The following is a 24,273-nucleotide window of genomic DNA, read 5'->3' as shown; positions in this document are numbered from 1 at the left end:
ATATAGTGGTTGGATCTGTGGACCAACCATAAATGTATATTCCTTAGAGGGCTGTTTTTCACACTGTCCATTGGATTCTGTGTGTTTGTGATGACTTGTGACCTTTTCTCCCTATTGCTTGTTTTTTTTTTAAATCAATTAAAATTCATTTGAGCATTAGCAATCTATGTACTACATTCTCTTCCTGCTCTGACATTCTAAGTTCTAAAAGCCCTCCCAGCTCTGACATTTTGTGTTTTAAGGACCTTACTAGCTCTCTAGTCTCTCCTCACCCTGACACGCTCTGTTTGAAGACCCCTTCCAGGGATTCTGTACCATCGCCCCCCCCCCCCCATTTGCCAAAATTGGTTTCCCCAGTCTGAGTTTAAAACTCTACTCCATCAGACTGTGCCTCTAGGACATTTTCTCCTTTTTCCTTCCCGGTAGAGAATGATGGAGCAGCTGGCTCTCCTCTTGCATGCAGCTGGCCTTCTTTGGATTCTGGTCACATCCTCGCTGCAGTGGGCGAGAAGCAAACTGGTCTTTGACAGTGTGATGATTTCCAGGCTGCTGGGGGCTAGGAAGCCAACTGGGACCACTTGGCAGGCAGACAATGGACTCCTGCCCTGATTCTTTAGATATCCACCAGCAGGGTCTGGGTTGGGGTTTTTTTTTTTTTTCACACTTGGAAAATATTGTCTTTCACAGCTCTTAGTCAGCATCCAAACAGCTCTGCAGCTTGGGAAGTGGGCTGGCAATCTTATGATTTAATGGCTTTGTAACCAGCTATTTGGGATGCTGTTCTCCATCAGGGTAGGAGGGGAAGGCTCTGACTCGTGTTCTGGATGCAAAGAGCCTCTCCCACTAGGAGCTCATTACCAGACAGTGAGAGGCCTAAAGCTGCCACTCAAGAAAACACCCAACCCAGAGAAGCGCAGAGAGTTGTGCTAAAGCCACTATTCAGCCTGAAGGGCCACCATCCCAGGCTTATAGCGGAGGCTCTGCACTCTTCCGGTTCTGATAATGACCTTGACGGCCTGCTGGTCAAATATTCAGGTGGTATAAAGCTGGGACAAGTGGTTAACACACTGGGTGATGACCAGGATACCAGAAGATCATCATAGGCTGGAGCATTGGGCCCAGTCTAATAAGTTGCAATTTAGCAGGGATAGACATAAACTCAGATCCTGGGGTTCCAAAAACCAAATTCATGCCTACAAGAGAGAAGAGAGATGGTTAGACAACAGTTTGACTTTAAAAATGATCTGATTACTTTTTTTTTACAAAAAAAAAAAAGAATAATATAGAAATGGGATTCGAATAACAATATATATGTATAAACCGGTGGAGTTGCTTGTCACCTCTGGGAGGGGGGAAGGATGAGGGCAGGGAGAAAACATGAATTATGGAATCATGGAAAATTTTTAAAAATAAAAGATTTAATTAAAAACAAAGAAAAAGAGGGGGCAGCTGGGTAGCTCAGTGGATTGAGAGCCAGGCCTAGAGACGGGAGGTTCTAGGTCCAAATCTGGCCTCAGCCACTTCCTAGCTGTGACCCTGGGCAAGTCACTTGACCCCCCATTGCCAACCCTTACCTCTCTTCTGCTTTGGAACCAATACACAGTACTGACTCCAAGATGGAAGGTAAGGGTTAAAAAAGAAAGAAAGAAAGAAAGAAAGAAAGAAAGAAAGAAAGAAAGAAAGAAAGAAAGGAAGATAGAAAGAAAGGAAGAAAGAAAGAAAAGGTCTGAGGGGGGAAAAACTAGGTAGATTGAGAGCCAGGCCTAGAAACGGGAGGTCCTAGGTTCAAATCTGGCCTCAGACAATTCCCTGCTTTATGACCCTGGGCAAATCACTTAACCTCCATTATCTAGCCTTTACTGATCTGCCTTGGAACCAATATACAATATTGATTCTAAGACAGAAGGTAAGGATTTAATATGATTTATCACTTGTTTATTTGGATATTTGATTTGGGGCTTTGGTTTTAAAAGATTACTATATTACAAAAATGAATAATATGGAAAATAGGTATCAAGTGATAACATATATATAAAACTCAGTGGAATTGCTTGTCAGTTCTGGGGTGGGGGGAGAGGGAAGAAGGGAGGGAGACAACAAGAATCATGGAACCATGGGAAAATATTTAAAAATAAAAAAATAGAGCTTAAAAAAAGAAAGTAAGAGTTTTAAAAAAATACAGAGAAGTCAAGAAGGATAAGCCCTGAGAAAAGGCCACTGAATTTTAATAAATGAATTAAAAATAAATGAATAAAAATGAATAAAAAGAATAAAAAATTAAGCTCTTAAAAACAAAAATAAAGAAAAACCCCCTAATTATGAGAGCCATTCAAAGGCGGCAAAGGGCTGCCTTGGGAGGTAGTGGGTTCCCACTTTCTTGAAGATCATATTTGATCTGTCATAATGGATGGTCTTTGCTGGAATGTGAGAGTTAGGCTACATAGCCTTCGAGATCCCATCCAATGCTAAAATTCTGTGACCCTGTCTCATTTGTGGGTGGCATGCCAGGCTTAGCTGCTACAACTGGGAGGGGAACCCTGGGAAGGATAGAGTCATGGTGGACGCCTCGTGGAGAAGCCACAATGGCAGAAATGTGGAACAGGTGGGTGGGAGCCAGGGCTGGCCAGGGCTGAAAACTCCCCTGTGACACAGGCTGTGCTGTCTCCGGCAGCTGAAGGAGCACCCAGAGAAGGGCGTCTACGTGAAGGGACTGTCCATGCACACAGTCCACAGCGTGGCCCAGTGCGAGCGTATCATGGAGATGGGCTGGAAGAACCGGTCAGTGGGCTACACTCTAATGAACAAGGATTCGTCACGCTCTCACTCCATCTTCACCATCAGCATCGAGATCTATGCTGTGGGTAGGTGTGGGCAGCCTGGTGGGAGGGCTTGGCTCAGAGTGCTGGAAAGAACTCCAGAGGCTATCTAGTCTAATCCCCTGACTTTACAGATGAGGAAACTGAGGCCCAAGGTGGTGACATGATTCATACAGACCATTCCTAAAAATAAGGGAAAGGTTTAAAACTAGGAGTCCTAGAGGCTATAGAGTCTACCCCCTTCATTCTACAGATGAGGAAACTGAGACACAGAATAGCAAGGTGGCTTGACCAAAGTCACTTGGGTAATGAGGGTAGAGATGGGATTCAAATTCAGCAGAGCTTGAGTGACTTTATCAGAGTCGTATAGCTAGTATAGCACCAAAGCTGAGATTCAAACCAGGGTTCTCCAGCTCTGTCTGAGCCTCACCCAATAAATTCAGCTGAGCTCCACAAACACCTCCTTCCTCTCCTCCATCTCTTAGCATCCTTAGCTTTCCTCCAAATGTCTTCTCTCATAGCGCTTCCCAGCTGTGTGTGAGTACTCACTCTTGGAAGTGACTTTTATTAGCTTTGCATTTGCTTATCTGTATATCTGTTATTTCCTCTGGAAGAATGTAAGCTCCTTGAGGACAGGAGCCATCTCTTTTTTTTGTCTTTGGATTTCTAGTAACTAGCATAGTTCCTAGGACATAGTAGAAGCTTAATATAAATGCTTCCTTCCTCCTCCTTTCTAACTCTTCCTTCCTTCCTTCCTTCCTTCCTTCCTCTCTCCCTCTTGTCCTCCTCCTCTTCCTCTTCCTCTTCTCCTCCTTCTCCTCCTCTTCCTCCTCCTCCTTCTTCTTCTCTCTTCCCTCCCCTTTCCTTCTTTCCTTTCACCAACATGTGCCCTGGACCAAGTGACTTCCCTTCTCCCAGCCTTAGCCGTCTCCTTTTTTTTTTTTACCCCTTACCTTCTTCTGTCTTACACTTGATCAGTTCCAAGGAAGAAGAGGGGTAAGGGTTAAGCAACTGGGATTGAGGCTTATCCAGGTCACACAGCAAGGGAGTGTCTGAGACTAGATTGGATGCAGGACCTCCATCTCCATGCCTGGCTCTCTATCCACAGTGCCACCCAGCCGCCCCATCCTTCTCCTTTTGTCAAATGGGGAATCTAGGTTGTGCCCAAAGTCTTTTCCTTTTCTGTGAGTCTAATTCTTTACCTCTCTCTACCAAAAATGAATTCTGCAAAGTTGGAAAGGACCCTCTCTCACCCAATTTCCCTCTAGTCACAGGGACTGGGGAGTTTTTGTTTTCATGAGAGGTCAGTGGATCTCAACTCCTCTGATCCCCCATCTCCCCAATCTTCCTCCACAAGCTGGATAGTAGCTTCATTCTAGGACGGGGAAATGCCCCCCCTACCCCCACCCTTTGCCCCCTACCTTGAGTGTGGCTAGGAAGGAAGTGTGGTATAATAGAATAGAATACCGAGCCTGGAACCAGGAGACCTGGGTTCAAATCCTTCTTTTTACCCTTCTTAGTCATGCACTGATAGACAAGACATTTCACTATTATAAGCAAATGCATCCTCACCTGTAAAGTGGCCATCCTTGACCTCTGCTTCACAGGGCTAGGAGAAAGATGCTTTGTAGACCTGGAAGTCCTAAAGGGAAGGTGGGAAAGGGAACAAAGTGTGCCCATTGTGTGTCAGGGGCTTTACAAATACCACCTCATTTCATCAACAACCCTTTGAGGTAGATGCAATGATTATTCCCATTTTACAGATGGAGACACTGAAGCAGGCAGAGGTTAAGTGATTTGTTCAGGGTCACACAGCCAGATTGGAACTCAGATCTTTTCAACTCTAGGCTCAGTGCTCTATCTGCTGAGTCACCTAGAAAACCTTGATTGCTGTTATTAGGGCACTCCCAGTGGCTTACTTAAGATGAGTAGTTTTTTGGATTGTTTATATTTTATTCTGTTATCTGGGTGTGTTTAAGTACCATCAGGAAGTTTGTCTCCCCATCTCCTCCTCTCTTCTTTCCTCTCCCCCCAGTATCACATGCATCACTTGATCCCATTTGACTTGACATATGGAAAAATCTGAGATTAAAGGAAACTATTCTTCAACTTTGCTTCCACCCTGCCCTTATCTGGTTTAGAACCATTTTATGATGTGACCCAAGTAGGAATCAACCTATCATACCATTGCAAGGACAACCCTTTTCTCCTATCACCACTATACAGAGGTATAACTAGGGCAGGGGGCTGAGGCTTTGCCCCAGGGTGCTGAATTTAGAGGGTGTCAGATTTTGAGAGCACTGAGTTTGGAGGGTGCTGACAACACATGCAAACACAACATTTGGCTCCTCGTTAGCAAAAATAATTAGTTAAAATAGGAAGCTCTCAGATGGTGCTATAGAGACATGGTAGTTATTATTAGGGCTTACTTAAGACATTTTCTTTGGGGATATCTGGATTTCATTGTGCTATTTAGGGGTATCTAGGTCCTTATTCCAGATATAAAAATTCCTAGTCTGGGCTCTGCCAATAAAACAACTTACCCTTTCTCTTCTTGTCTTTCTTCCTCCTCCTTCCACCCTGAATCCACCATAGAACTTGTGGGACTAAAATAACAGCAAACAAACAAAAAGCTTATACAGCTTTCTGAGAGCTTCTAGTGCAGGGGTTGGCAATATATGGCTCTCCAGCCATATCTGGCTCTTTTGAGGGCCAGATATGGCTCTTTCTGCAGGAGCCATAAAGTCCATTTTTTTTTTCAGGCGCTGTTACAGGAGCGCACTGTGAGCACTGTACGGCTCTCACGAAATTACATGTTAAAAAATGTGGCATTTATGGCTCTCACGGCCAAAAAGGTTGCTGACCCCTGGGCTAGTGGCTTAAGGAAAGGCCACTTTTTCTGAAATTTAGGCCCTGGTTTACTAGCCACTTAGCATCTCTCTAAATATTTATTCATTCAAAAAACAAACACTTACTGTGTGGACAATATCATGGCGGATTCTTTTGAGAGAGATAAAATTTAACTCAATTAGCCTCTGCCCTCATGGAGCTTACAGTCTAGTAGAGAGATAAGAGAAACATAGATTCCTATAATAGTCCCAAAAAGTGTTAGAGAGTGGTGTGGACCAAGTGCTGTATAAGGCTTGAGAGGAAAGTCCTTTTTTTTTTTTTAACTTTATTTTTATTGTCATGCAAAACCCACTTCCACATTGGACACTGTTGTAAGGACACTCTCATACATAACTGAACCCCCCAAATAAAACCGAAAATACACTGATGTGAAAGACAACTCCAACAGTTCTTTCTCTGGAGATGGAGAGCATTTCCTGTCCTCAGTCTTTCAGGATTGTCCCAGATCACTACATAGCTGAGAGTAGCCAAATTTTCACAAATAATCATCGTGCAATGTTGCTGTTACTGTGTACAATGTCTTGGTTCTGCTTATTTCCCTCTGCATCAGTTCCTGCAGATCTTTCTAGCTTTTTCTGAAATCATCCTGCTCATTATTCCTTATAGCCCAGTAAGATTCCATCACCAACTTGAACCATACTTTGTTCAGCCATACCGTAATAGATGGACATTCCCCTCAATTTCCAACTCTTTACCACTACAGAAAGAGCCGTTATGAATATTTGTGTACACATCTGTCCTCTCCCCTTTCTTTGTGATCTCTTTGGGATACAGACCAGTAGTGGTATTATCAGATCAAAGGGTATGCACAGCTTTATAGCCCTTGGGCAAAATTCCAAATTGTGAGAGGTAAGTTTATTACTAATTGAGAAGAATCTAGAAAGGCTGCCTGGAGAAGGTAGCCTTTGAACGGGGCTTTAAAGGATGTATAGGAATTCTTTCAGCAAAAAGGAGGGAAGGAGCATTCCAGTAATAAGAAGTGGGGTGAACGAAGGTACTGAGACCACACAGAGGAGAGAAACTTGACAATAGTGTAAATTATGTCTAGGGAGAGTACTATGAGGTGGGAAAGACAGGGGACAAAAAGTTTGAAGGGAGAGTTTACACCCTGGATCAGAGAGGATCAGATTCTAAGGGAACATCACAGGCTAGAACATTGGGCTGAATCTAATACAATAAAAAAATGGTGGAGGGGTGTGTGTGTTTTGAACCTGTGGTTTTATTAGTAGGGAACTCCCAGTAAGGAAACTCCCTTCAGCAACCTAGAATGGCTATTCTTCTGAAACTTACAGCTTTTGAAAGCCACCAAGACAGAATGTCCGGAAAGAGGGAGGAGAGAACCTCCTCTGTCTTCCTCTGATCAGGGTCCATCTAGAGCGCTATGCTCTATGTTTATGGTTATGGGATGGTTAAGATCCTTGTGTCCCTAGAAAGTTCAATTGAAAGAAGGGGGCATATTTAGCCTGAGGAGAAGATTCAGGGAGATGGGCATGAGAGTTGTCTTAAAGTATCTGAAATGTATTGTAAACGGAAGACTATCGAAGCTGTCATGAAGAAGACCCATTAGCCTTGTGTTCCTTGGCTCCAGGGGTCAGGGGGAGGGGCTGGGGCTGGTGATTTCTAAGAGGCATATTGGGGCTGGATGTTCATTCAAGGTGCCTAGTCAAGGCTCCATGACTGCTTGTCCTGGCATGGTACAGAAGGGACACTTGTTCCGTAAAGGGTCAGATTGGAAGGTGTCTGGGGTCCTTGCCAACTCGATCTGCGATTCTCTGACCTTGTCGTGGAGGTCCTTGAATTCCAGCCAGACTGGTTAAGTGATAGGGAGATACTGAAGATTTGTGAGCAGAAGAGAGAGGGACAGGATCTCATCTCCCTGTAAGAAAGATGATTTTCCCAGAGATAGCAGGATGAGCTTGAAGGGGGAGAGAATGGAAGTGGGAGAACTTGTTAGGAAGTGATTGGAATAATCTAGGAGGGGAGTAATCAGAGGCCACTTATACTAGGGTGGGACTAGAGGCAGGGAGATTGTTTCAAGATGCTGTTGAGGGTGCAGCAGATGGCTCAAAGGATAGCTTGTCAGACCTGAGATGAGAGGTCCTGGGTTCAAATATGACCTCAGACACTTCCTAGTTGTATGGCCTTGGGCAAGTCACTTACCCCCAATTGCCTAGCCCTTACTGCTCTTCTGCCTCGGAACCAATATCTAGTATCAATTCTAAGATAGAAGGCAAAAGTTTTTTTTTTTTAAATGTTGAGGTGTTGACTTGGGAACTGGTTGGCTGGGAGAGATTAAGGAAAGGAAGAGTCCTGGGTAAGTGAACTCAATAGGATCATTGCATTAGAGATGGAAAGGATCTTAGAAGCCATCAGGTCCAACCCCCTTATTTTACAGATGAGGAAACTGAGGCCCAGAGAGCTTAAAGAGACTTGCTGAAGGTCACATGGCTAATATATTATCAGATCACAGATTTAGAGCTGGAAGGGACCTTGGAGGCCATCAAATCCAATTCCTTTATTTTACAAATTAAGGAATTGTGGCTCAGAGAATTTGAGTGATTTCCCCAGGGTTAGGTAGCTGTTAAGTGTCTAAGGGGGAATTTAAACTCAGAACTGGCTCAGATCCACTGCCCTATGCTGCCTAGCAGATAAAGTCTCCCCAAGGTCCTCATCTTGGTTGTCCAGAATGGAGAATACTAAACAATCCCTCCTCTCTCTCCCTGGCTCCCACTTGTTTGTTCCCCCCACAGATGAGCGAGGCAAAGACCACCTTCGGGCAGGGAAGTTGAATCTAGTTGACCTGGCAGGTAGTGAAAGGCAGTCGAAAACAGGAGCCACAGGGGAACGGCTCAAGGAGGCCACAAAAATCAACCTCTCTCTGTCGGCTTTGGGCAATGTCATTTCTGCCCTGGTGGATGGCCGTTGCAAACACATCCCCTACCGAGACTCGAAGCTCACCCGGCTGCTGCAGGACTCCTTGGGGGGCAACACCAAGACCCTCATGGTGGCCTGCCTGTCCCCTGCCGACAATAACTACGATGAGACCCTCAGCACCCTGAGGTATGCCAACAGAGCCAAGAACATTAAGAACAAGCCTCGCATCAATGAGGATCCCAAGGATGCCCTCCTAAGGGAGTACCAGGAGGAGATCAAGAAATTGAAGGCCATCTTGGCTCAAACAGTGAACTCAAACAACTTGTCAGGTAGGCTCACTTGGGGTCTTGGGGGCTGAAAATTGCATGGGAATGAGGGTCAAGGTTCTAGAGATGGATTTGGCTGGTACATCTCAGGCTTCTTAATGGATCTCTCATGTCCCAAGTCTCTCCCATGGTCTACTCCATCCTCCCACCCAGATAGAGCATAACTTTGATTAGAAAGGGAGAGGAGTTTATATTTGTCCTGGAGGTGATAGGGAACTTTGGAAGGTTCTTGAGGAAAGTATTTTAGGACATCTGACCATGCCACTCTTTCCTGGAGTAGGAGACTAAGAAGCCTGGAAAGCTAGGAGGGAGCCATGTTGTGATGAGCTTTGAAGACCAAAGGGTTTCTCTTTTATTGGGAACTCTCAGTTCAGACTTGATAAGGGACTAATGGGAGTCTGGCAAACGGTGAAAGAGAAGACCAGCCCTTAGCAAAACTAAAGTGAAGGAAAACTTGCCGGGGGTCCTTCTAGCTTTCTCCCTCTCCAATGGTGTAGTGGAGGGAGCACTGCCCTGGCATTTAAGAGGTCCATTTTTTTTTCCTGACCCACTCAAAATTTATTCTTTGCTTAGATATGAGTTTTGTTTCCTATTGTTCTATTTTTTAAAATTTAAGTGTTTTTCCATGGTTACATGATTCATGTTCTTTCCCTCCCTTTTTCCCTCCCCCTTCCCAGAACCAACTAGCAATTCCTCTTTTTTTTTCTTTTTTTTTTTTTAACCCTTACCTTCCATCTTGGAGTCAATACTATATATTGGCTCCAAGGCAGAAGAGCGGTAAGGGTTGGCAATGGGGGTCAAGTGACTTGCCCAGGGTCACACAACTAGGACGTGTCTGAGGCCAGATTTGAACCTAGGACCTCCCGTCTCTAGGCCTGGCTCTCAATCCACTGAGCTACCCAGTTGCCCCCACAACAAGCAATTACACTGGGTTATACATGTATTATCACTCAATAACTATTTCCATATTCATTTTTGTAATAGAGTCATCTTTTAAAACCAAAACCCCAAATCCTATACCCATATAAACAAGTGTTAAATCAAATGTTTTCCTTCTGTGTTTCTACTCCCACAGTTATTTCTCTTGATGTGGAGGGCATTCTTTCTAAAAAGTCTATTTTATTATTTATTAGAAGTCATAGGAAGCTGCCATTGGAGCTTCTAGGGAAGTAACATGGTGGTATCATTCAGTTGTTTTTAGCAGTGTCTGACTCTTCGTGACCCCATTTGGGGTTTTCTTGGCAAAGATACTGGAGTAGTTTGTCATTTCCTTCTCCAGCTCATTTTATAGACAAAGAAACCGAGGCAAACAGGGTGAAGTGATTTTTCCAGGGTCACCCACCTAATAAGTGTCTGAGGCTGGATTTGAACTCATGAAGAGGAGTCTCCCTGATTCCAAGGCCAGTGCTCTTTCCACTCTGCCACCTAGCTGCCCTGCCCAGGGAGGACACCTCCTCCAAACTGTCCTTTAGCACCTTTGTTAGAGACAAGATGTTTGCCCACTGTGGCTTTCTGAAAGGCTCCTGTTCTTGTGATAGGGAGATGACTTCCTTTGCACTCATAAGAATGATCTCTCCCAATTTTTTCCAGGCAGACATTATTTTATTGCCATAGGGAGCTCTTGGTGAGAAATTTCCCTCCACTAATGAACCTTGGCACCTGGCTCTCTGTAAATTATCATCTTAGAGTTGCCTGGAGCCCTAAGAAATTACCCAGCCTCCCCAGGGCCACCTAATAAATGATCTGAGGCCGGATTCAAACCCAGGTCTTCCTGCCACCTCCTCAGTGGCTGGGATTGCCCAGGGTCTCTAGAGGTTAAGTCTAACATAAAATATGCTAAAGTCCTTCAAGGACTGGTGATCTCCTTCCCCAACACAGTTCTGGTCCCTTCATGGTATAGTAGATAATCTTCCTGAGTTGCTATGACCGAAAAAAAAAATTCATTATAACAGCTGGCATTTATATATAGCATTCATATATGCATAGATAGGCATATACATACATTATATGTGCACACACACATCTCATTTGAGCCTCCCAAGCCTGGGGACACATCCCTGAATGCTTTGGTCTTCTCATCTGTATGATGGGGACATTTACCTTCCCAATTTTCCACTCCTAAGTCAGGGAGATAACAGGCTCTTTGAACCTGCTTGGTAAACCCCAGGGTGATGGCGAGGGTAGCAGGTAGGAGGCCTTAGTGGGGAGATCTGCCAGGTAGGGGCAGCTCTCCTCTGCGGTTGCTTCCTCCTCGCTCCCACCACCCATGCACAACCGGCCTCCCCCGCCAGTCCCCATGGCAGCGGTGCTCAGCTTCTCATCAGCTGGGATGACTCACCCACCTCCTTTCCACATGCTTATTAAGCTGTCTTTCTCATCATTATCTTCTCCCAAAATGTTCTGCCATCCTTGGGGACCATGGGAATTTGGGGTACGAATGACCACAGCTTCTAGCAAGTACGTCCCAACCGCCAACCCCTTCTTTTTCTTCTCTCCTTCATGTGTGTCTTCCTTTCTCCTCTCTTCCTTTCCTCTTCTCTCCTTTCTCCTCTCTTTCCTCCTTTCTCTTCTCTTTCTTCTTCTCTCCCCTTTATCACGGCAGGGGGTCCCCCAATACCTCCAAATTCCTCCACCAATCTAGGGGTGCTCCTCCTTTCTCATCATACTCCTAGCATCACAGCTTTAGAGCAGGAAGGAAACTTTGAGGCCAGCAATGTCAAAGCTCTCATTTTACAAATGAAGAAACAGAGGCTTAGCTTCACTCAACAGGATCTGAACTCAGGTCTTCCTACCTCTAAGTCCAGTGACCCCTAAAGCACTTGCAGGGACACAGCCTCTCAGTCCTGAATTGATAAGGGACTGTTGGAAGTCTGGGAAAAGGTGGGAGGGAGAACCAGCCCTCAACAAAACTCTAAAGTCCCTCCAGCCTTCTCCCTCGAGGACCACCTCCTCTACAGTCTAGTGGAGGGAGCACTGTCCTGGCATGGTCCAGCTTCTGGCCCAACCACTAATTCTTTATGAAACTCTAGGGAAGACTTTAGGCAAGGCTCCTCCCAGAGCCTCAGCTTCTCCATCTGTAAGATGGGTATAATAGCCCCTGCCTTATCAAGGATCAAATCAGATAACTGATGGGAAAGCATAAACCTCTTATAGAGACAAGGTGTTATTATAGTCTAATGATAATCTCAAGGGTTCCCTGATCTCATCCCTCCGGGCACTGCTACCCAACCCACCCACACCTCAATCTAGATGATTTGGGGCTTTCTCTTGGGAAAGCCTTCAGGGGACCTACCCAACACACTGGACACTTCCCTCTGGTTCCTTATGATGGCTTGTTAGGTGGCACCATGGTACACAGAGCTTTGAGGCTGAGAGTCAGGAGAATCAGAATTCAAATCTGGCCTCAGACACTTACTGTCACTTGATCTTGCCTCAGTTTCCTCATCTGTCAAATGAGCTGAAGAAGGAAATGGAAAACCACTGCAAGATCAAAGAAAACCCCAAATGGAGTCATTTGAGAATCAGGCATGACCGAAATAAGACATTATTAATTTATTTTGAAATAAAATTAAACAACAAAAATGTTCTTCCTATTCTATTTTCTTTGCTTTATTGATAAAAAAAAAAAGCTCTGTGTCTGTTGACCCAATTTGATCCTTCAAGTCATTCTTAAATTCTGATCCTTGTAATGTTAAAAAGAAGAGAGAGATTTCTAAGGCAGGGTGAAGAAGAGAGGACATCCCAGACACTGCAGTGAAGGGAGCACCAGCCAGGAGTCCTGAGTTCTAGACAGGAGACAGAAAGTCTTCTGTGAGGAACAGAGAGAAAGCTAGTTTGCCTGGATCATGGAATGTGGGGAGGGGGAGTGATATAGGTGAGGCTGGAAAGATTATTTTGGGTCGGGTCATTTGGGGCTTTAAAAACTAAACAGAAGAGCTGATATTGGATCCTCCAGGCAGCCATTGGCATTGGCTGAGCAGGAAAGCCCAAATAGTCAGGTCTGTGGTGAGGAAAATCACTTTATTGAGCCAGTGTTCATTTGCATTGGAGGAGAGAATTTTCTCAGGAAGGCCCCCTATACCAGAGATGTCCCATTGGAGCAAAGCTCTCCAGTCTAAGTCACATTAAAATGTATTTGGGAGGGGGCAGCTGGGTAGCTCAGTGGATTGAGAGTCAGGCCTAGAGATGGGAGGTCCTAGGTTCAAATCTGGCCTGAGCCACTTCTCAGCTGTGTGACCCTGTGCAAGTCATTTGACCCCCATTGCCTACCCTTACCACTCTTCTGCCTTGGAGCCAATACACAGTATTGACTCCAAGACGGAAGGTAAGGGTTTTAAAAAAATGTATTTGGGAAATGTTTAATAAATAAAAATTTGATACAACATAGATAATGTTCATTTGTGGTTTTCTAAGTATGACTTGTCTGTAGGGCTCTGTTTGTACTGGAGTTGAACACTTCTCCCCTCCTCCAAGGGCATCCCAAGCCTGGTCTAAATTCCAAATAAACCGATTTAATATAATTTTGTGATTTATGTAAAAATCAATATTTGCATGATAACTTATTATCCATGGGATTATTCGAATTAATTTTTAAGTGTGGTTTCTTAATCATCCTGATGACCTGGATTACATATTGATCCCTGTTCTCTGCTTGCTACCAGCTTTGTTGTCGAACCAGCTGTTTGGTAAACCCTCAAAACAGGAAGAGAAGCCAGCTCCTGTACCACCTCCTCAGCCAGATATTGAGGCCGAGAAGCAATTGATTCGAGAGGTAAGGACTAGAGAGGGCTGCCATTTTCCCCAGCTGGGGCCCAACCAGGTAAGGTGACTTACCCTATCATAGTGATCATAGATTCCAAATTTCAGAAGAGGGATTTGAACTCAGATCCACTGATTTTAAATCCATACTCTTCCCACCATGCTGTGTTGGCTACCTTGGTGTTGCAACCTCTGTGGTCCCTGGTCTTTCATGGACCCAGGTTTTAGTTTTCATTTTCTTGGGGCCCAATGATCATTCCTCTATTCCATGGTTCCAGATGGCACCAAGAGGTCTTTGCCTTAGGAATGATTGGCAATCAGGCTGTGTTCCCATGAGGTCAGGAAGCCTGGGCCTTTTTCCCAGCAATGTCCAGGAAGCACCTGTCTTTAGATAGACAAGAGAAAACAAGCTTACACACTTGGAATACACTCTAACCATGGGTCTTCCTCATAATAATATAGATACATGATTGTGGGGAAAGTCACTTAATCTCTGTTTACCTTAGTTTCCTCTGTAATATAGGCCCTGCTGACCCACCTTCTTCATTACACTCCTCTGTAAAATGGGGATGAAAATAATAGCATCTACCTCCTTAGCTTGTGAGAATCTAATGATTCTTTTTTTTTTAAACCCTTACCTTCTGTCTCAGTATCATTTTCCAAGCCCCAGGGTCACACAGCTAGGAAGTGACTGAGGCCAGATCCAAAACCAGATCCTCGTAACTCCAGGCCTAGAAGTCTATCCATTGTGCTACATAGCTCCTGAGACTAAGAATTCTTTGCATACCTTAAGACACTATATAAATGCTAGTTGTTGTTATTATTATTATTATCATCATTATCATTATTATTACTCTTGCATCAGGCATGGGGATCGAGTTAGCAGTCCCAGGATCACAAAGCCCTGTGATTCTATGACTTCAAGGTAATCTAATCTAACTCCTTCATTTTTCAAATGGGGAAACTGAAGCCTAGAGAAATGAAATTACTCTCCCAATGCTGTGCAAGTTAGAGAGTAAAAATAATAACTAAACTACTCCCACATTCAAAAATAGGTCAGGCTAAACTTTTTGGTCTGGTTTGTTCTTAACCTAAAAACAAAAAATAAACCCCTAAAATTTCACATTTCACATTATATGATTACCTCAGTTAGTATACATGAAATGGTTTTGAAACAGTAAGTACAGATAGACCAGAGATAGGAGGGAGGCTCATTGATATCTAACTGGCTATGTTAGCAACATCAATTTTAAGGTAGTTTGGAATTTGACATGGTAAAATACTATTTCTTTTCCTCCTCTTAATTTATGGACACATGTAAAATACAGTAAGGACAAGGTGTCAGAGTCTCATCCTATTAAAAAAACAACTCTAGAAATTCTCCACTATTGGCGATGAAAAAGAATACCATGAGTTAGAGGCAGGACCCGAACTGAAGTCCTTGGTTTCCCTTTAGGTTGGCTATGCTTGGGCTACTGGAAGAACTATGTCTTTGGATTCTTCTGATGGCCAATTGTGCATTCCCTTCCATCATATTTCCCCCTTTTTGATCCCACTCTTTCCTTTCACTTTGTCCCTCCCAAGTGTTTTGCTTTTCTAATTTCCTCATCCCTTCTATCACCCTCCCTTGTCTTATTCCTTTCCTCCTTCTCTTTAGGGTAAGATGGTTATTATTCCCTCTCTCAGCCAGTTCCCATGAGAGTAAGGTTTAAGCATTGCTAATTACTACCTTCATCCTTCCCTCCATTATAATAGTTTCTTCGTGCCTCTTTAAGTGAGATAATTTACCTCATTCTACCTCTCCTTTCCCTTTTCTCTCAATGCAGTCCTCTTTTTCACCCCTTGATTTTTTTTTGCATATCATGTTATCCTAATTGACTTACTCCCACCTCTCTGTCTCCTATATATTCTATACTTCTAACTGCTTTAATACTGATAAAAATTTTAAGAAAATATCTTCCCATGTAGCCATGTACATAGTTTGACCTTATTGAAGCCCTTATTTTTTCTCTTTCTTGTTTATCTCTTTATACTTCTCCTGAGTCTTGTATTTGAACATCAGATTTTCTGTTTAGGTTAGATCTTTTCATCAGTAATTCATGGAAATCTTCCATTTTTTTAAATGACCATCACTCTCCCCAAAATATACTCAGTTTTGCAGAGTGAGTGATTCTTGGTTGTAAACTTAGTTCCTTTGCCTTCCAGAATATCACATACAAACCTTCCAATTCTTTAATGTGGAGCTAAGTCCTGTGTAATCCTGACTGTGGCTCCATGACATTTCTTTTTGGCTGCTTGTAGTATTTTCTTCTTGGCTTGAGAATTCTTGAATTTGGCTATAATATTTCCAGGAGTTGTCATTTGGGGAATTTGTTTCAGGAGGTGATTGGTATTCTTTCAATTTCTTTTTTACCCTCTTGTTCAAGAATATCAGGGTAGTTTTCTTTGATAATTTCTTGTAATGTAATATCTAGGGTTTTTTTTATCATGGCTTCCAGGTTGTTCATTAATTCTCATGTTATCTCTCCTGGATCTCTTTCCCAGGTCCGCTGTTTTTTTTTTTCAATGAGATATTTCATATTTTCTTCTATTTTTTCTTCTTTTGATTTTGTTTTATTTCTTGATATCTCATCAAGTCATTAGCTTCTAGTTGCCCAATTCTAATTTTTAAGAAATTATTTTCTTCAATGAGCTTTTGAACCTACTTTTCCATCTGGCCAATTCTATTTTTAGGAAAATCTTTTCTTCATTGGATTTTTCTATCTCTTTTTCCATTTGACCAATATGCCTTGCATTGTTTTAATTTCTCTTTCCCATTTTTCTTCTGCTTCTCTCATTTGATTTTTGAAATCCTTTTTGAGCTCTACCAGAGCCTGAGACCAATTCCCCCTTTTTCCATTTATTTTGAAGTTTTATGTGTAGTTGCTTTGATCTCACTGGCCCATTCTGGCCTGTGCCTTGCTCTTCTTTGTTTCCATAATAATTTTCTATGATTAGTTTTTTTGACATTTGCTCACTTTCCTAGCCTTTTTCTTGACTTTTATTTTTATTTTAAAGGTGGGCTCTGTTCTCAGTGTAGAGAGAGATACTCTCTTAAACTTTAGTTTTTCCTTGTTGTTGCTTTAAGCTCTAGGTCTGGGTTTCTGGAAGTTTCAGTTTTTCTAAGGTGATATGTTGGTCTTTGGGCTGGGAACCTGAAAGCCACCTGAGGTATCCACTGCTAATTAAGCCTCCCCCCAGGGACTGCTGATGGCTTATAGGACTCTCAGCACTGTGAACTACCTTGTACTATGGTTTAGGGTCTAGCTTCAGGCCTCATTCTTGTGTCCAGCCACACTGCAGATTGCTTTGTGCTGGGGGTTTGAGTCTTCACTGTAGGCTTGCGCAGGGGCTCTGGGCCTCCTCTTGCGCTTGTGCCAGCTAGACCCACTGCTAGATTGCCTGGTACTAGGGCTTCAGTTTGGGCAAAGAGCTCAGAGCTTAATTCTGGGGCTGTGCCAGCCAGGCACACCAAGGACTATCCTGGGATGGGGCTTAGGGTCTCATTGCAAGCTTGCACTAAGGCATAGGTGTGGGGTGCTCTGCTGTTGGTAGAGTCTTGGGGTCTTGAAACAACTGATGAACCCAGTCTGCTAGGTCCCTCTGACTGCTGTGTCCCAGTGAAGCTAGACAAGAAGGAGTCCTTTTCTTAGAAGATAGTAGGTATCCCACCAGGCTTGTTTGCTCTTGGTTTAACCCTGGGGGAAGTCTGGAATAATGAAAACATTGGTTTGGAGTTTGAATCCTTGTTGGAATGGTTTGGAATTTAAATCCTTATTCTGCCAGGAATTTGTTGTATGACCTTGAACAAGGCTCAATTTCCCTCATTTATAAGAGAAGAGAAAAGAAGGGAATAAGTATTCATATAGCAGCTACAATTGTTCCCAAAACTATGCTAAGTGTTTTTTATAAATATTTTTTAACTTGATCTTAACTACTCTGGCAGGTAGGGGCTATTATTATCTCCATTTTGCAGATGAGGAAACTGAGGCAGAAAGCATTGAAATGACTTACCTAGAGTCACACCACTAGCAAGTGACTGAGGCCAGATTTGAACTCAGGTCTTCCTGCCACCAGGCTCAAGGCTATATCTGATGCACCACCAACTGCCTTATAATTGAATGGGTTGGTCCAAGTGCTCTTTAAGGTCCCTCTCAGCTGTTAATCTTCTGGTCCTCTGATTCTGGATATGCTGCCTGTCTTTCAGGAGTATGAGGGAAAGCTGGCCCGGCTAAGGGCTGATTATGAAGCAGAACAGGAGTCAAGAGCCAAGCTGGAAGAGGACATCACTGCCATGCGCAATTCTTATGATGTGAAGTTGTCCACCTTGGAAGAGAACCTCAGGAAGGAGACTGGTGGGTACTGCCTAGGGGTGAGTGGATACGGGGGCCGTTGATAAAAAGATGTTAGGGCTGGGATTGGGGCCTTTGGCAATATAATCTCATAGCATCATTGATCTGGAAGGGTCCTCAGAGGTCATCTGGTTCAACCTCCTCATTTTATAGAAGAAACTGGAGTTGAAGGAGAAGTGACTTGTTAGTAAGCAACAGAAGATGGATTTGAACATAGGTTTTCTGGTTCCAGATCCAAGGCTCTTTCCACTCTACCACACTGGTTTTCCTTGGTCTGGTGAACCATATTGTTCATAGTTTAAATTGTGGCCAATTTGGAGAATTTTCATGGGGCCAAATCTTAGGTTTGATTCTCATTGGAGCTGGTGATCTTTCTTTCCTCTGTTACCTGACTATATATGGCACCCAGTAGCACAGGCCTGCCATTGATTCCATGGAAGAGCCAATCAGGATGATTTAATGCAGCCCATCGCTAGGATTGGGGAAACACCCTGGAAACGGGGCATTTTGTTTATTTATGCAGAGCCAAGTTCACTTCAGTGGGGACATGGTTCCTCTTTCCTCCATTGATGACTGTGTTGGTTTTTATCCAATATCCTGGTGAGCACATAATTTGTTAGACTGATTGCAGTGATAATCCCTCTCAGCTACAGCTACAGCGTGTGCTATATCACATGCCTTGGATTCCATGAGAATCCCGAAGTTGGGGTTTTCAGCTCTAACCACTCCACCTCTTAATTCTGAAGGTTTTAAAGCAATGAATAGAACAGTGGACAGCCATGTTATTCATTCCTGATGGAGAAAACATTCCATTATTTTAAAATTCTGCCTTCTCCCTTTTTTCCTTTTCAGTTTTTCCTTTTCTTTTTTCTTTTTCTTTTTCCTTTATTGATGCTCTTTCTTTCACTTCTCAGTGAATTTTCTGTTCCTAATAGAATAATTCTCCTTGGTAATGAGTAGTTACAGTCTAGCAAAACAAATGAACAACTGGACCATGCTTGAAAATATATGCCTCAGGGGCAGCTTCCAGATCAATCGATGGATTGAGAGCCAGACTGAAAGATGAAAGGATTTGGTTTAAATCTGGCCTCAAATACCTCCTAGGTGTGTGACTCTGGGCAGGTCACTTAACCCCCATTGTCTAGCCCTTACCGTTCTTCTGCTTGAAAAACCTTTACCAGTGGTTCCCAAACTTTTTTGGCCTACCGCCCCCCCTTTCAGAAAAAATATTACTTAGTCCCCTGGAAATTAATTTTTTAAAAATTTTAATAGCAATTAAAAGGAAAGATAAATGCAACTATGGCTATCACTGCTCCCCTGGATTGCTGCAGCGCCCACCAGGGGGCCCTAGCGCCCACTTTGGGAATCACTGCTTTATACGATGTTGATTCTAAGATGGAAGGTAAGAGATTTAAAAGAAAAGAAAAGGAAATATATGCCTCATGAGGAGGAAATATGTTTTGCATGATTTCATATGTCTAATGGGTATCATTTTTTGTCTTCTCAATGGATGGGGAGGGAGAGAACTTGAAACTAAAAATAATTTTTTTAATTAAAAAAGGAAAACATATATGTCTCATTCCATGCCTTTAGCCCACCACCTCTCAATAGTATATGCTAATATTCTATAAAAGGCCAAATAAAATGTACTGGGGATAAAAAATAAAATGGTTACTACACAGATTCTGCTATTAATTTAATGGAGAAGAGCAATAAGACTTGCATAGATAATTTAGCAAATGTTTATTGGGTACCTACTATGTGCTCTAGGCTCTAATAACTCTGCTCCATGGCAGAATTGGAGTGTATAGTTAGAAAATCTTGAAACCTTTTGAACTACATTTCCCAGAATTCCTTCTGATCTCTCCACCACATTGCGTGGTCATGTTTTGTATATAGTTTGTTGTATGCAATTCCTTTTTTTTCCCCCATGTGGGAGGCTGAGGAAGGTTACTTTTTGCTCTAGCTTTTTTGTTAGTTACTATTAATAAATCTTGTTAAATATAATACTTAGAATATTGGATATTAATTTTGAAACTCACAGGAGGATGACCAGAGAGGAATAATTTGAAGGGGAGATCATTCTCCCTGGGAGCAGGGGTGCCAGAAAAGGCTTAATGGAGTTGGCACCTCACTTAGGCCTTATTAGAGTAAGGAAGAGATGCCAACTTATGGAGATGAAGAGAGGTTAGTCAGAGTGCATTTCAGACATAAGGAATGATATGAGCCTCTGCATGGAGGGAGAGAGGAGAAGAGGACAAGAGCCCCTATCCCTGGGGACTGGGAGATGGTATCAGCTAGTTTAGGTGAAAATAGAATATGGGAGGGGAAAGGAGGCTGAGCTAAAGATGGAATGGGTGGTAGGATGGAGGCTTGAATATCAGGCCCAGGCTTATACTTTATTCTTTAGGAAGAGATGGTTTGATTCTTGTTCCTGGTGCCTAGCACATAGTAGGTGTTTAATACCTGTTGATTCAAATAAAATCCATTTGGCCATGGAGACCCATTGGAAATTTCTGAATAGAGGAGTAATTCAATCAGTAAAGCTTTTCCCCACAGAAACCTGGAATAGATACAATTTAGAGCTTTGGGGGTGGGTGGGGCGGGTGTTTGTGAATCCAAATGGTTCTGAATGTCTTTTTGTTTGACAAGGTAGATTGCAATGGACAAAGTTCCCAGTGGCAGAGGATGAGTTTCCCTCATTGGAAATCTCCGAGCAAAGGCTGAGTAACCATTTGTCATGTTGTAGAGATTCTTTCTCAGGTATATTCTGGCCTCTGTGTCTTTGATGGCCTTGATGGCTGCTGGATGCCTTCTTTGCTTCTGGACATCATAGGCTCACAGGAGCACAGATTTAGGACAAAAAGGGGCTTTAGAGACCATCCAGACCAACCCAGCCCACCTTTCTCATTTTATAGTTGTGGAAATAGATTCATAGAGGGATGGAAGTGACCTGCCCAGGGTCACATAACTAGTCAGTGTCTGAGGCAGGACTGGAACTTAGATCTTCCTGATTCCAACTCCTGCCCCCTATCTTCTGCGATTCTCCGAGACAGAGGTTGCTTATTACCAGTATGAATCTGACAAGTTATTTGATCTTTTAGCCCATTTCTTCATCTGTAAAATGGGGATGATAATACCCTCCCAAAAGAAAGGAAACAATTGTAAACAATAAAAGGGGTTGGGAAATGTGAATTGTTGTAATCATTCTTCTTGAAATGGAATTGAATCCCTGTTACATGGCCTAGACTCAGAGTCAAGAAGACTTAGGTCTGTTGTGCCTCTTTTTTAAAATTTAATTAATTTTTAAAAATTAATTTAAAAATAATTTAATGTCGAGACCTATTTATCATCTCTGATAAGGATGGCTTAGTTGATAAGAAAGTAATGGGACATGGGAGATGATCTTGACTGTTAACTCATAGCTGCTTCTCTGAAGTGCCATTGAGTCACAGGTTTATTATATATAAAAATTCAAACTCCCTTTCACCCACAAGCACAGAGAGTTTTACAGCTTCATAGACATTGCAATTAGTTTAGACAACACACAGAAACCTCAGAAACTCCAAGGTGAAGATAAGAGTACAAGGTTGGATTATAGCTGCCTCATCATCCGTTAAGTCTGGGAATATTTTGCTGGATCTGGAAGTCCCTGAATTTTTCAGCCTTGAATGTCTAAAACCACTTTCTAAGACCTAGCAGCTGCATTCCTGACCAAAGGGGAGAATGTTAACCTCTTGACTGTTGTTTTGCTAAGAGCTTAAAGCTTTCTAATAAGGAAAGGTGTGGATCAGAAAAGGAGTCAAAAGAGGAGTCTCAGATTTTTATCTGTTTGAGACTGTTTCTCTTATTGGCTTCCCATGAATTAAGTTATTTAATTTCTCAGTACCCCAAGGTGACTTTTTAAGATTATAATTTGTAGGTGAGCTGCTGACCTGAATCTGGTGGAGATTCAAAACATGGGGAACTCCCCACATTGATTAAATCACAGATCTAGACAGAAAGAAAAGCAATGGCCACTGAGGAGCTTAAAGCTTAGCTGGGCAGGTCAGTGCCAGTAAAATAAGAATAGCTAACATTTCTATAGCATTTACACAGAACTAGGCACTCTATAATGCTAAGTACTTTATAATTATTATCTCATTTGATCCTCAAAACAACCTTGGGAGGTAGGGGCTGTTATTATCCCCATTTTACAGAGGAGGAAACAGAGGCAAATGGAGGTTAACTGGCTTGCCCAGATTTACAGAACAAGTCAGTGTCTGAGGCTAGATTTGAACTCGGTTACTTTGGTGCCTACAATAATATCACAGGTGTCAGAATGACCACAGAGCATTGGACTGGTCAGGTAAGGCTTTCGGAAAGGATATCCAGCTGAGCCTGGAAAGATGGGTAGGATTTGAATAAGGAGAGAGTAGTAAGAGGGAATGGCAGGGCATTCTAAGTGGGGAAATGGTGTGAACAAAGAAAGGCCAGAATATACCTGTGTGTTGGGGGAATAATGAGGAAACTTCCACCTGGAGCCTGAGCATGCAGGGCCTTGAATGCAAACTAGCCTTTTAGAGAGTGTGCTTTGGGATAATCTGAAACAAACTGCCTGCTAGTGGAATGATTTGGGGTTTGGAGAAGTCACCTTTACTTTGTCTTGAGCTCAATACTCCCTCTACCCTTAAAGAAAATGTAACAAAAATGTTTTCGTTTTCTAGAGGCAACCCAGAAGGCCGAGGCACTGTCCAAAGCTGAAGCCCTGCTCAAAGCTGAGGCCTTGTCCAAGATTGAGGCCCTGTCCAAGGCTGAGGCCCAGTCCAAGGCTGAGGCCCAGTCCAATGCTGAGGCCCTGTTTAGGGCTGAGGCCATGTATAAGGCTGAGCTCATGTCCAGGGCTGAGGCCCAGGCCAAGGCTGAGGCCATGCTAAAGACTGAAGCCTCTCTCAAGAGCGAAGAACTCCTAAAATCCGAAAGCCAGCCAGAAGTCCCCCTTGAGATCTCCCCTGAGATCTCATTGTTGGAGGTATCTGACCAGACTGAGCCTCCCTTGGAGTCTGAGGCCCCCCTCCTGCCTGAGGCCCCCTTCCTGCCTGAAGAACCCCCCAAGGAAGATGCCACATTTATGCCTGAGGAGCCCTTTCCTTCGGATGCCCCTACTGCACTGGAAGCCCTGCTGCAGCCAAGTGAAATCCTTGTATCTGATACTCCAGTCAAGCCTGATGAGTTGCCCAAGGATGAACTCTTACCCAAGTCTGAAGCCCTCTTCCAGGGTGAAACTATGGCTGAGGAGACCGTGGAGCCATCCCTGGAACAGGCATTTGTGGAGCTGCAACCTCTTATGTTAGACATATCTTCAGAAGCCAAGCAGATCTCGGGACAGCTGGCCATTTTTGATGAGCTGGAGGTAAAGCTGTCCAAGATGCCTCCTGGGTCTACCAAGATTGATATATCAGAAATTCCACTGCAGGTATCTTTTGCTTTTTGGTGACTCGATATAGGGAAGTTTGCTGTCCTGGAATCTGTAAAGCAGGGTGTGCCTTCTGTACACAGTACGTTGGAAGGGCAGGGCTAGAATCCATAATCATGGTGCCTTTCACTATACTCGATGACCTGGGGATGGACATGGTAGTATTCGAGGACCCCGAATCTAGCCTGCCAAGAAAACTGGGGATACGTAGACTGGATTTTGGAACTTTCTTTTAGATAAGATAACTTTTCAGGTAGGTGCCCATTCTGGGTCCTGAGGATACAGTTCTACCAGTGTCTTGGTTAGAATAGGAGACAAGTACCCTCAGTTATTCCTGGGGTGTGAGGGGGCTGTGGGAACTGGAGGAAGGGAAGGGCGGGGTGTAGGCTTATTTGAGGGATGAGGCCAACCTTGAAGTGTCCTTGTCCAAGCAGTGGGGAGAAGAGGCTGAGGGCCTTGGAAAGGCGAGGGATATAGAGCACTTCTCCTTCTCTTGTGGGGAAGAATCCAACCCAACCTTTCACTTCTAGACTTTCCTGGTGTACTACTCCTTCTCTTTCCTCTAACTAAAGAGCTCTTCCCCTCCTTTTTTCCTTTCCCTTTCTAGCATCTTCCCCTCTCTTCACTTCCTGCCTCTGTGCTTCTTTCCTTTTCTTTTCCTTCTCTTGATTTTCTCTATCCTTTCCTGTCTCCCTCCTTTCTCTAATCTCCTTCCTCTCCTTTCTTCTTCTCCCTCCCTCCCT

The 24,273-nt window shown here is 43.4% G+C and overlaps 1 protein-coding gene across 1 annotated transcript in view; it reads left to right on the top strand.

The window, feature by feature from the left end:
- The window catches only part of KIF17 (kinesin family member 17), a 60,443-nt gene that overhangs the window by 17,384 nt on the left and 18,786 nt on the right, over window positions 1-24,273 (top strand). The window contains exons 3-7 of the mRNA XM_044671310.1: window positions 2,672-2,861; window positions 8,477-8,929; window positions 13,588-13,697; window positions 17,931-18,078; window positions 22,782-23,530. Of these exons, the coding sequence (XP_044527245.1) occupies window positions 2,672-2,861; window positions 8,477-8,929; window positions 13,588-13,697; window positions 17,931-18,078; window positions 22,782-23,530 (1,650 nt within the window). The remainder of the gene's footprint in view (window positions 1-2,671; window positions 2,862-8,476; window positions 8,930-13,587; window positions 13,698-17,930; window positions 18,079-22,781; window positions 23,531-24,273) is intronic.

Source organism: Gracilinanus agilis, chromosome 3, assembly GCF_016433145.1.
Source record: "Gracilinanus agilis isolate LMUSP501 chromosome 3, AgileGrace, whole genome shotgun sequence".
Lineage (NCBI taxonomy): Eukaryota > Metazoa > Chordata > Mammalia > Didelphimorphia > Didelphidae > Gracilinanus > Gracilinanus agilis.
The sequence above is the reverse complement of the archived record's forward strand: the minus strand, read 5'-3'. Positions and strand labels throughout refer to the sequence as shown.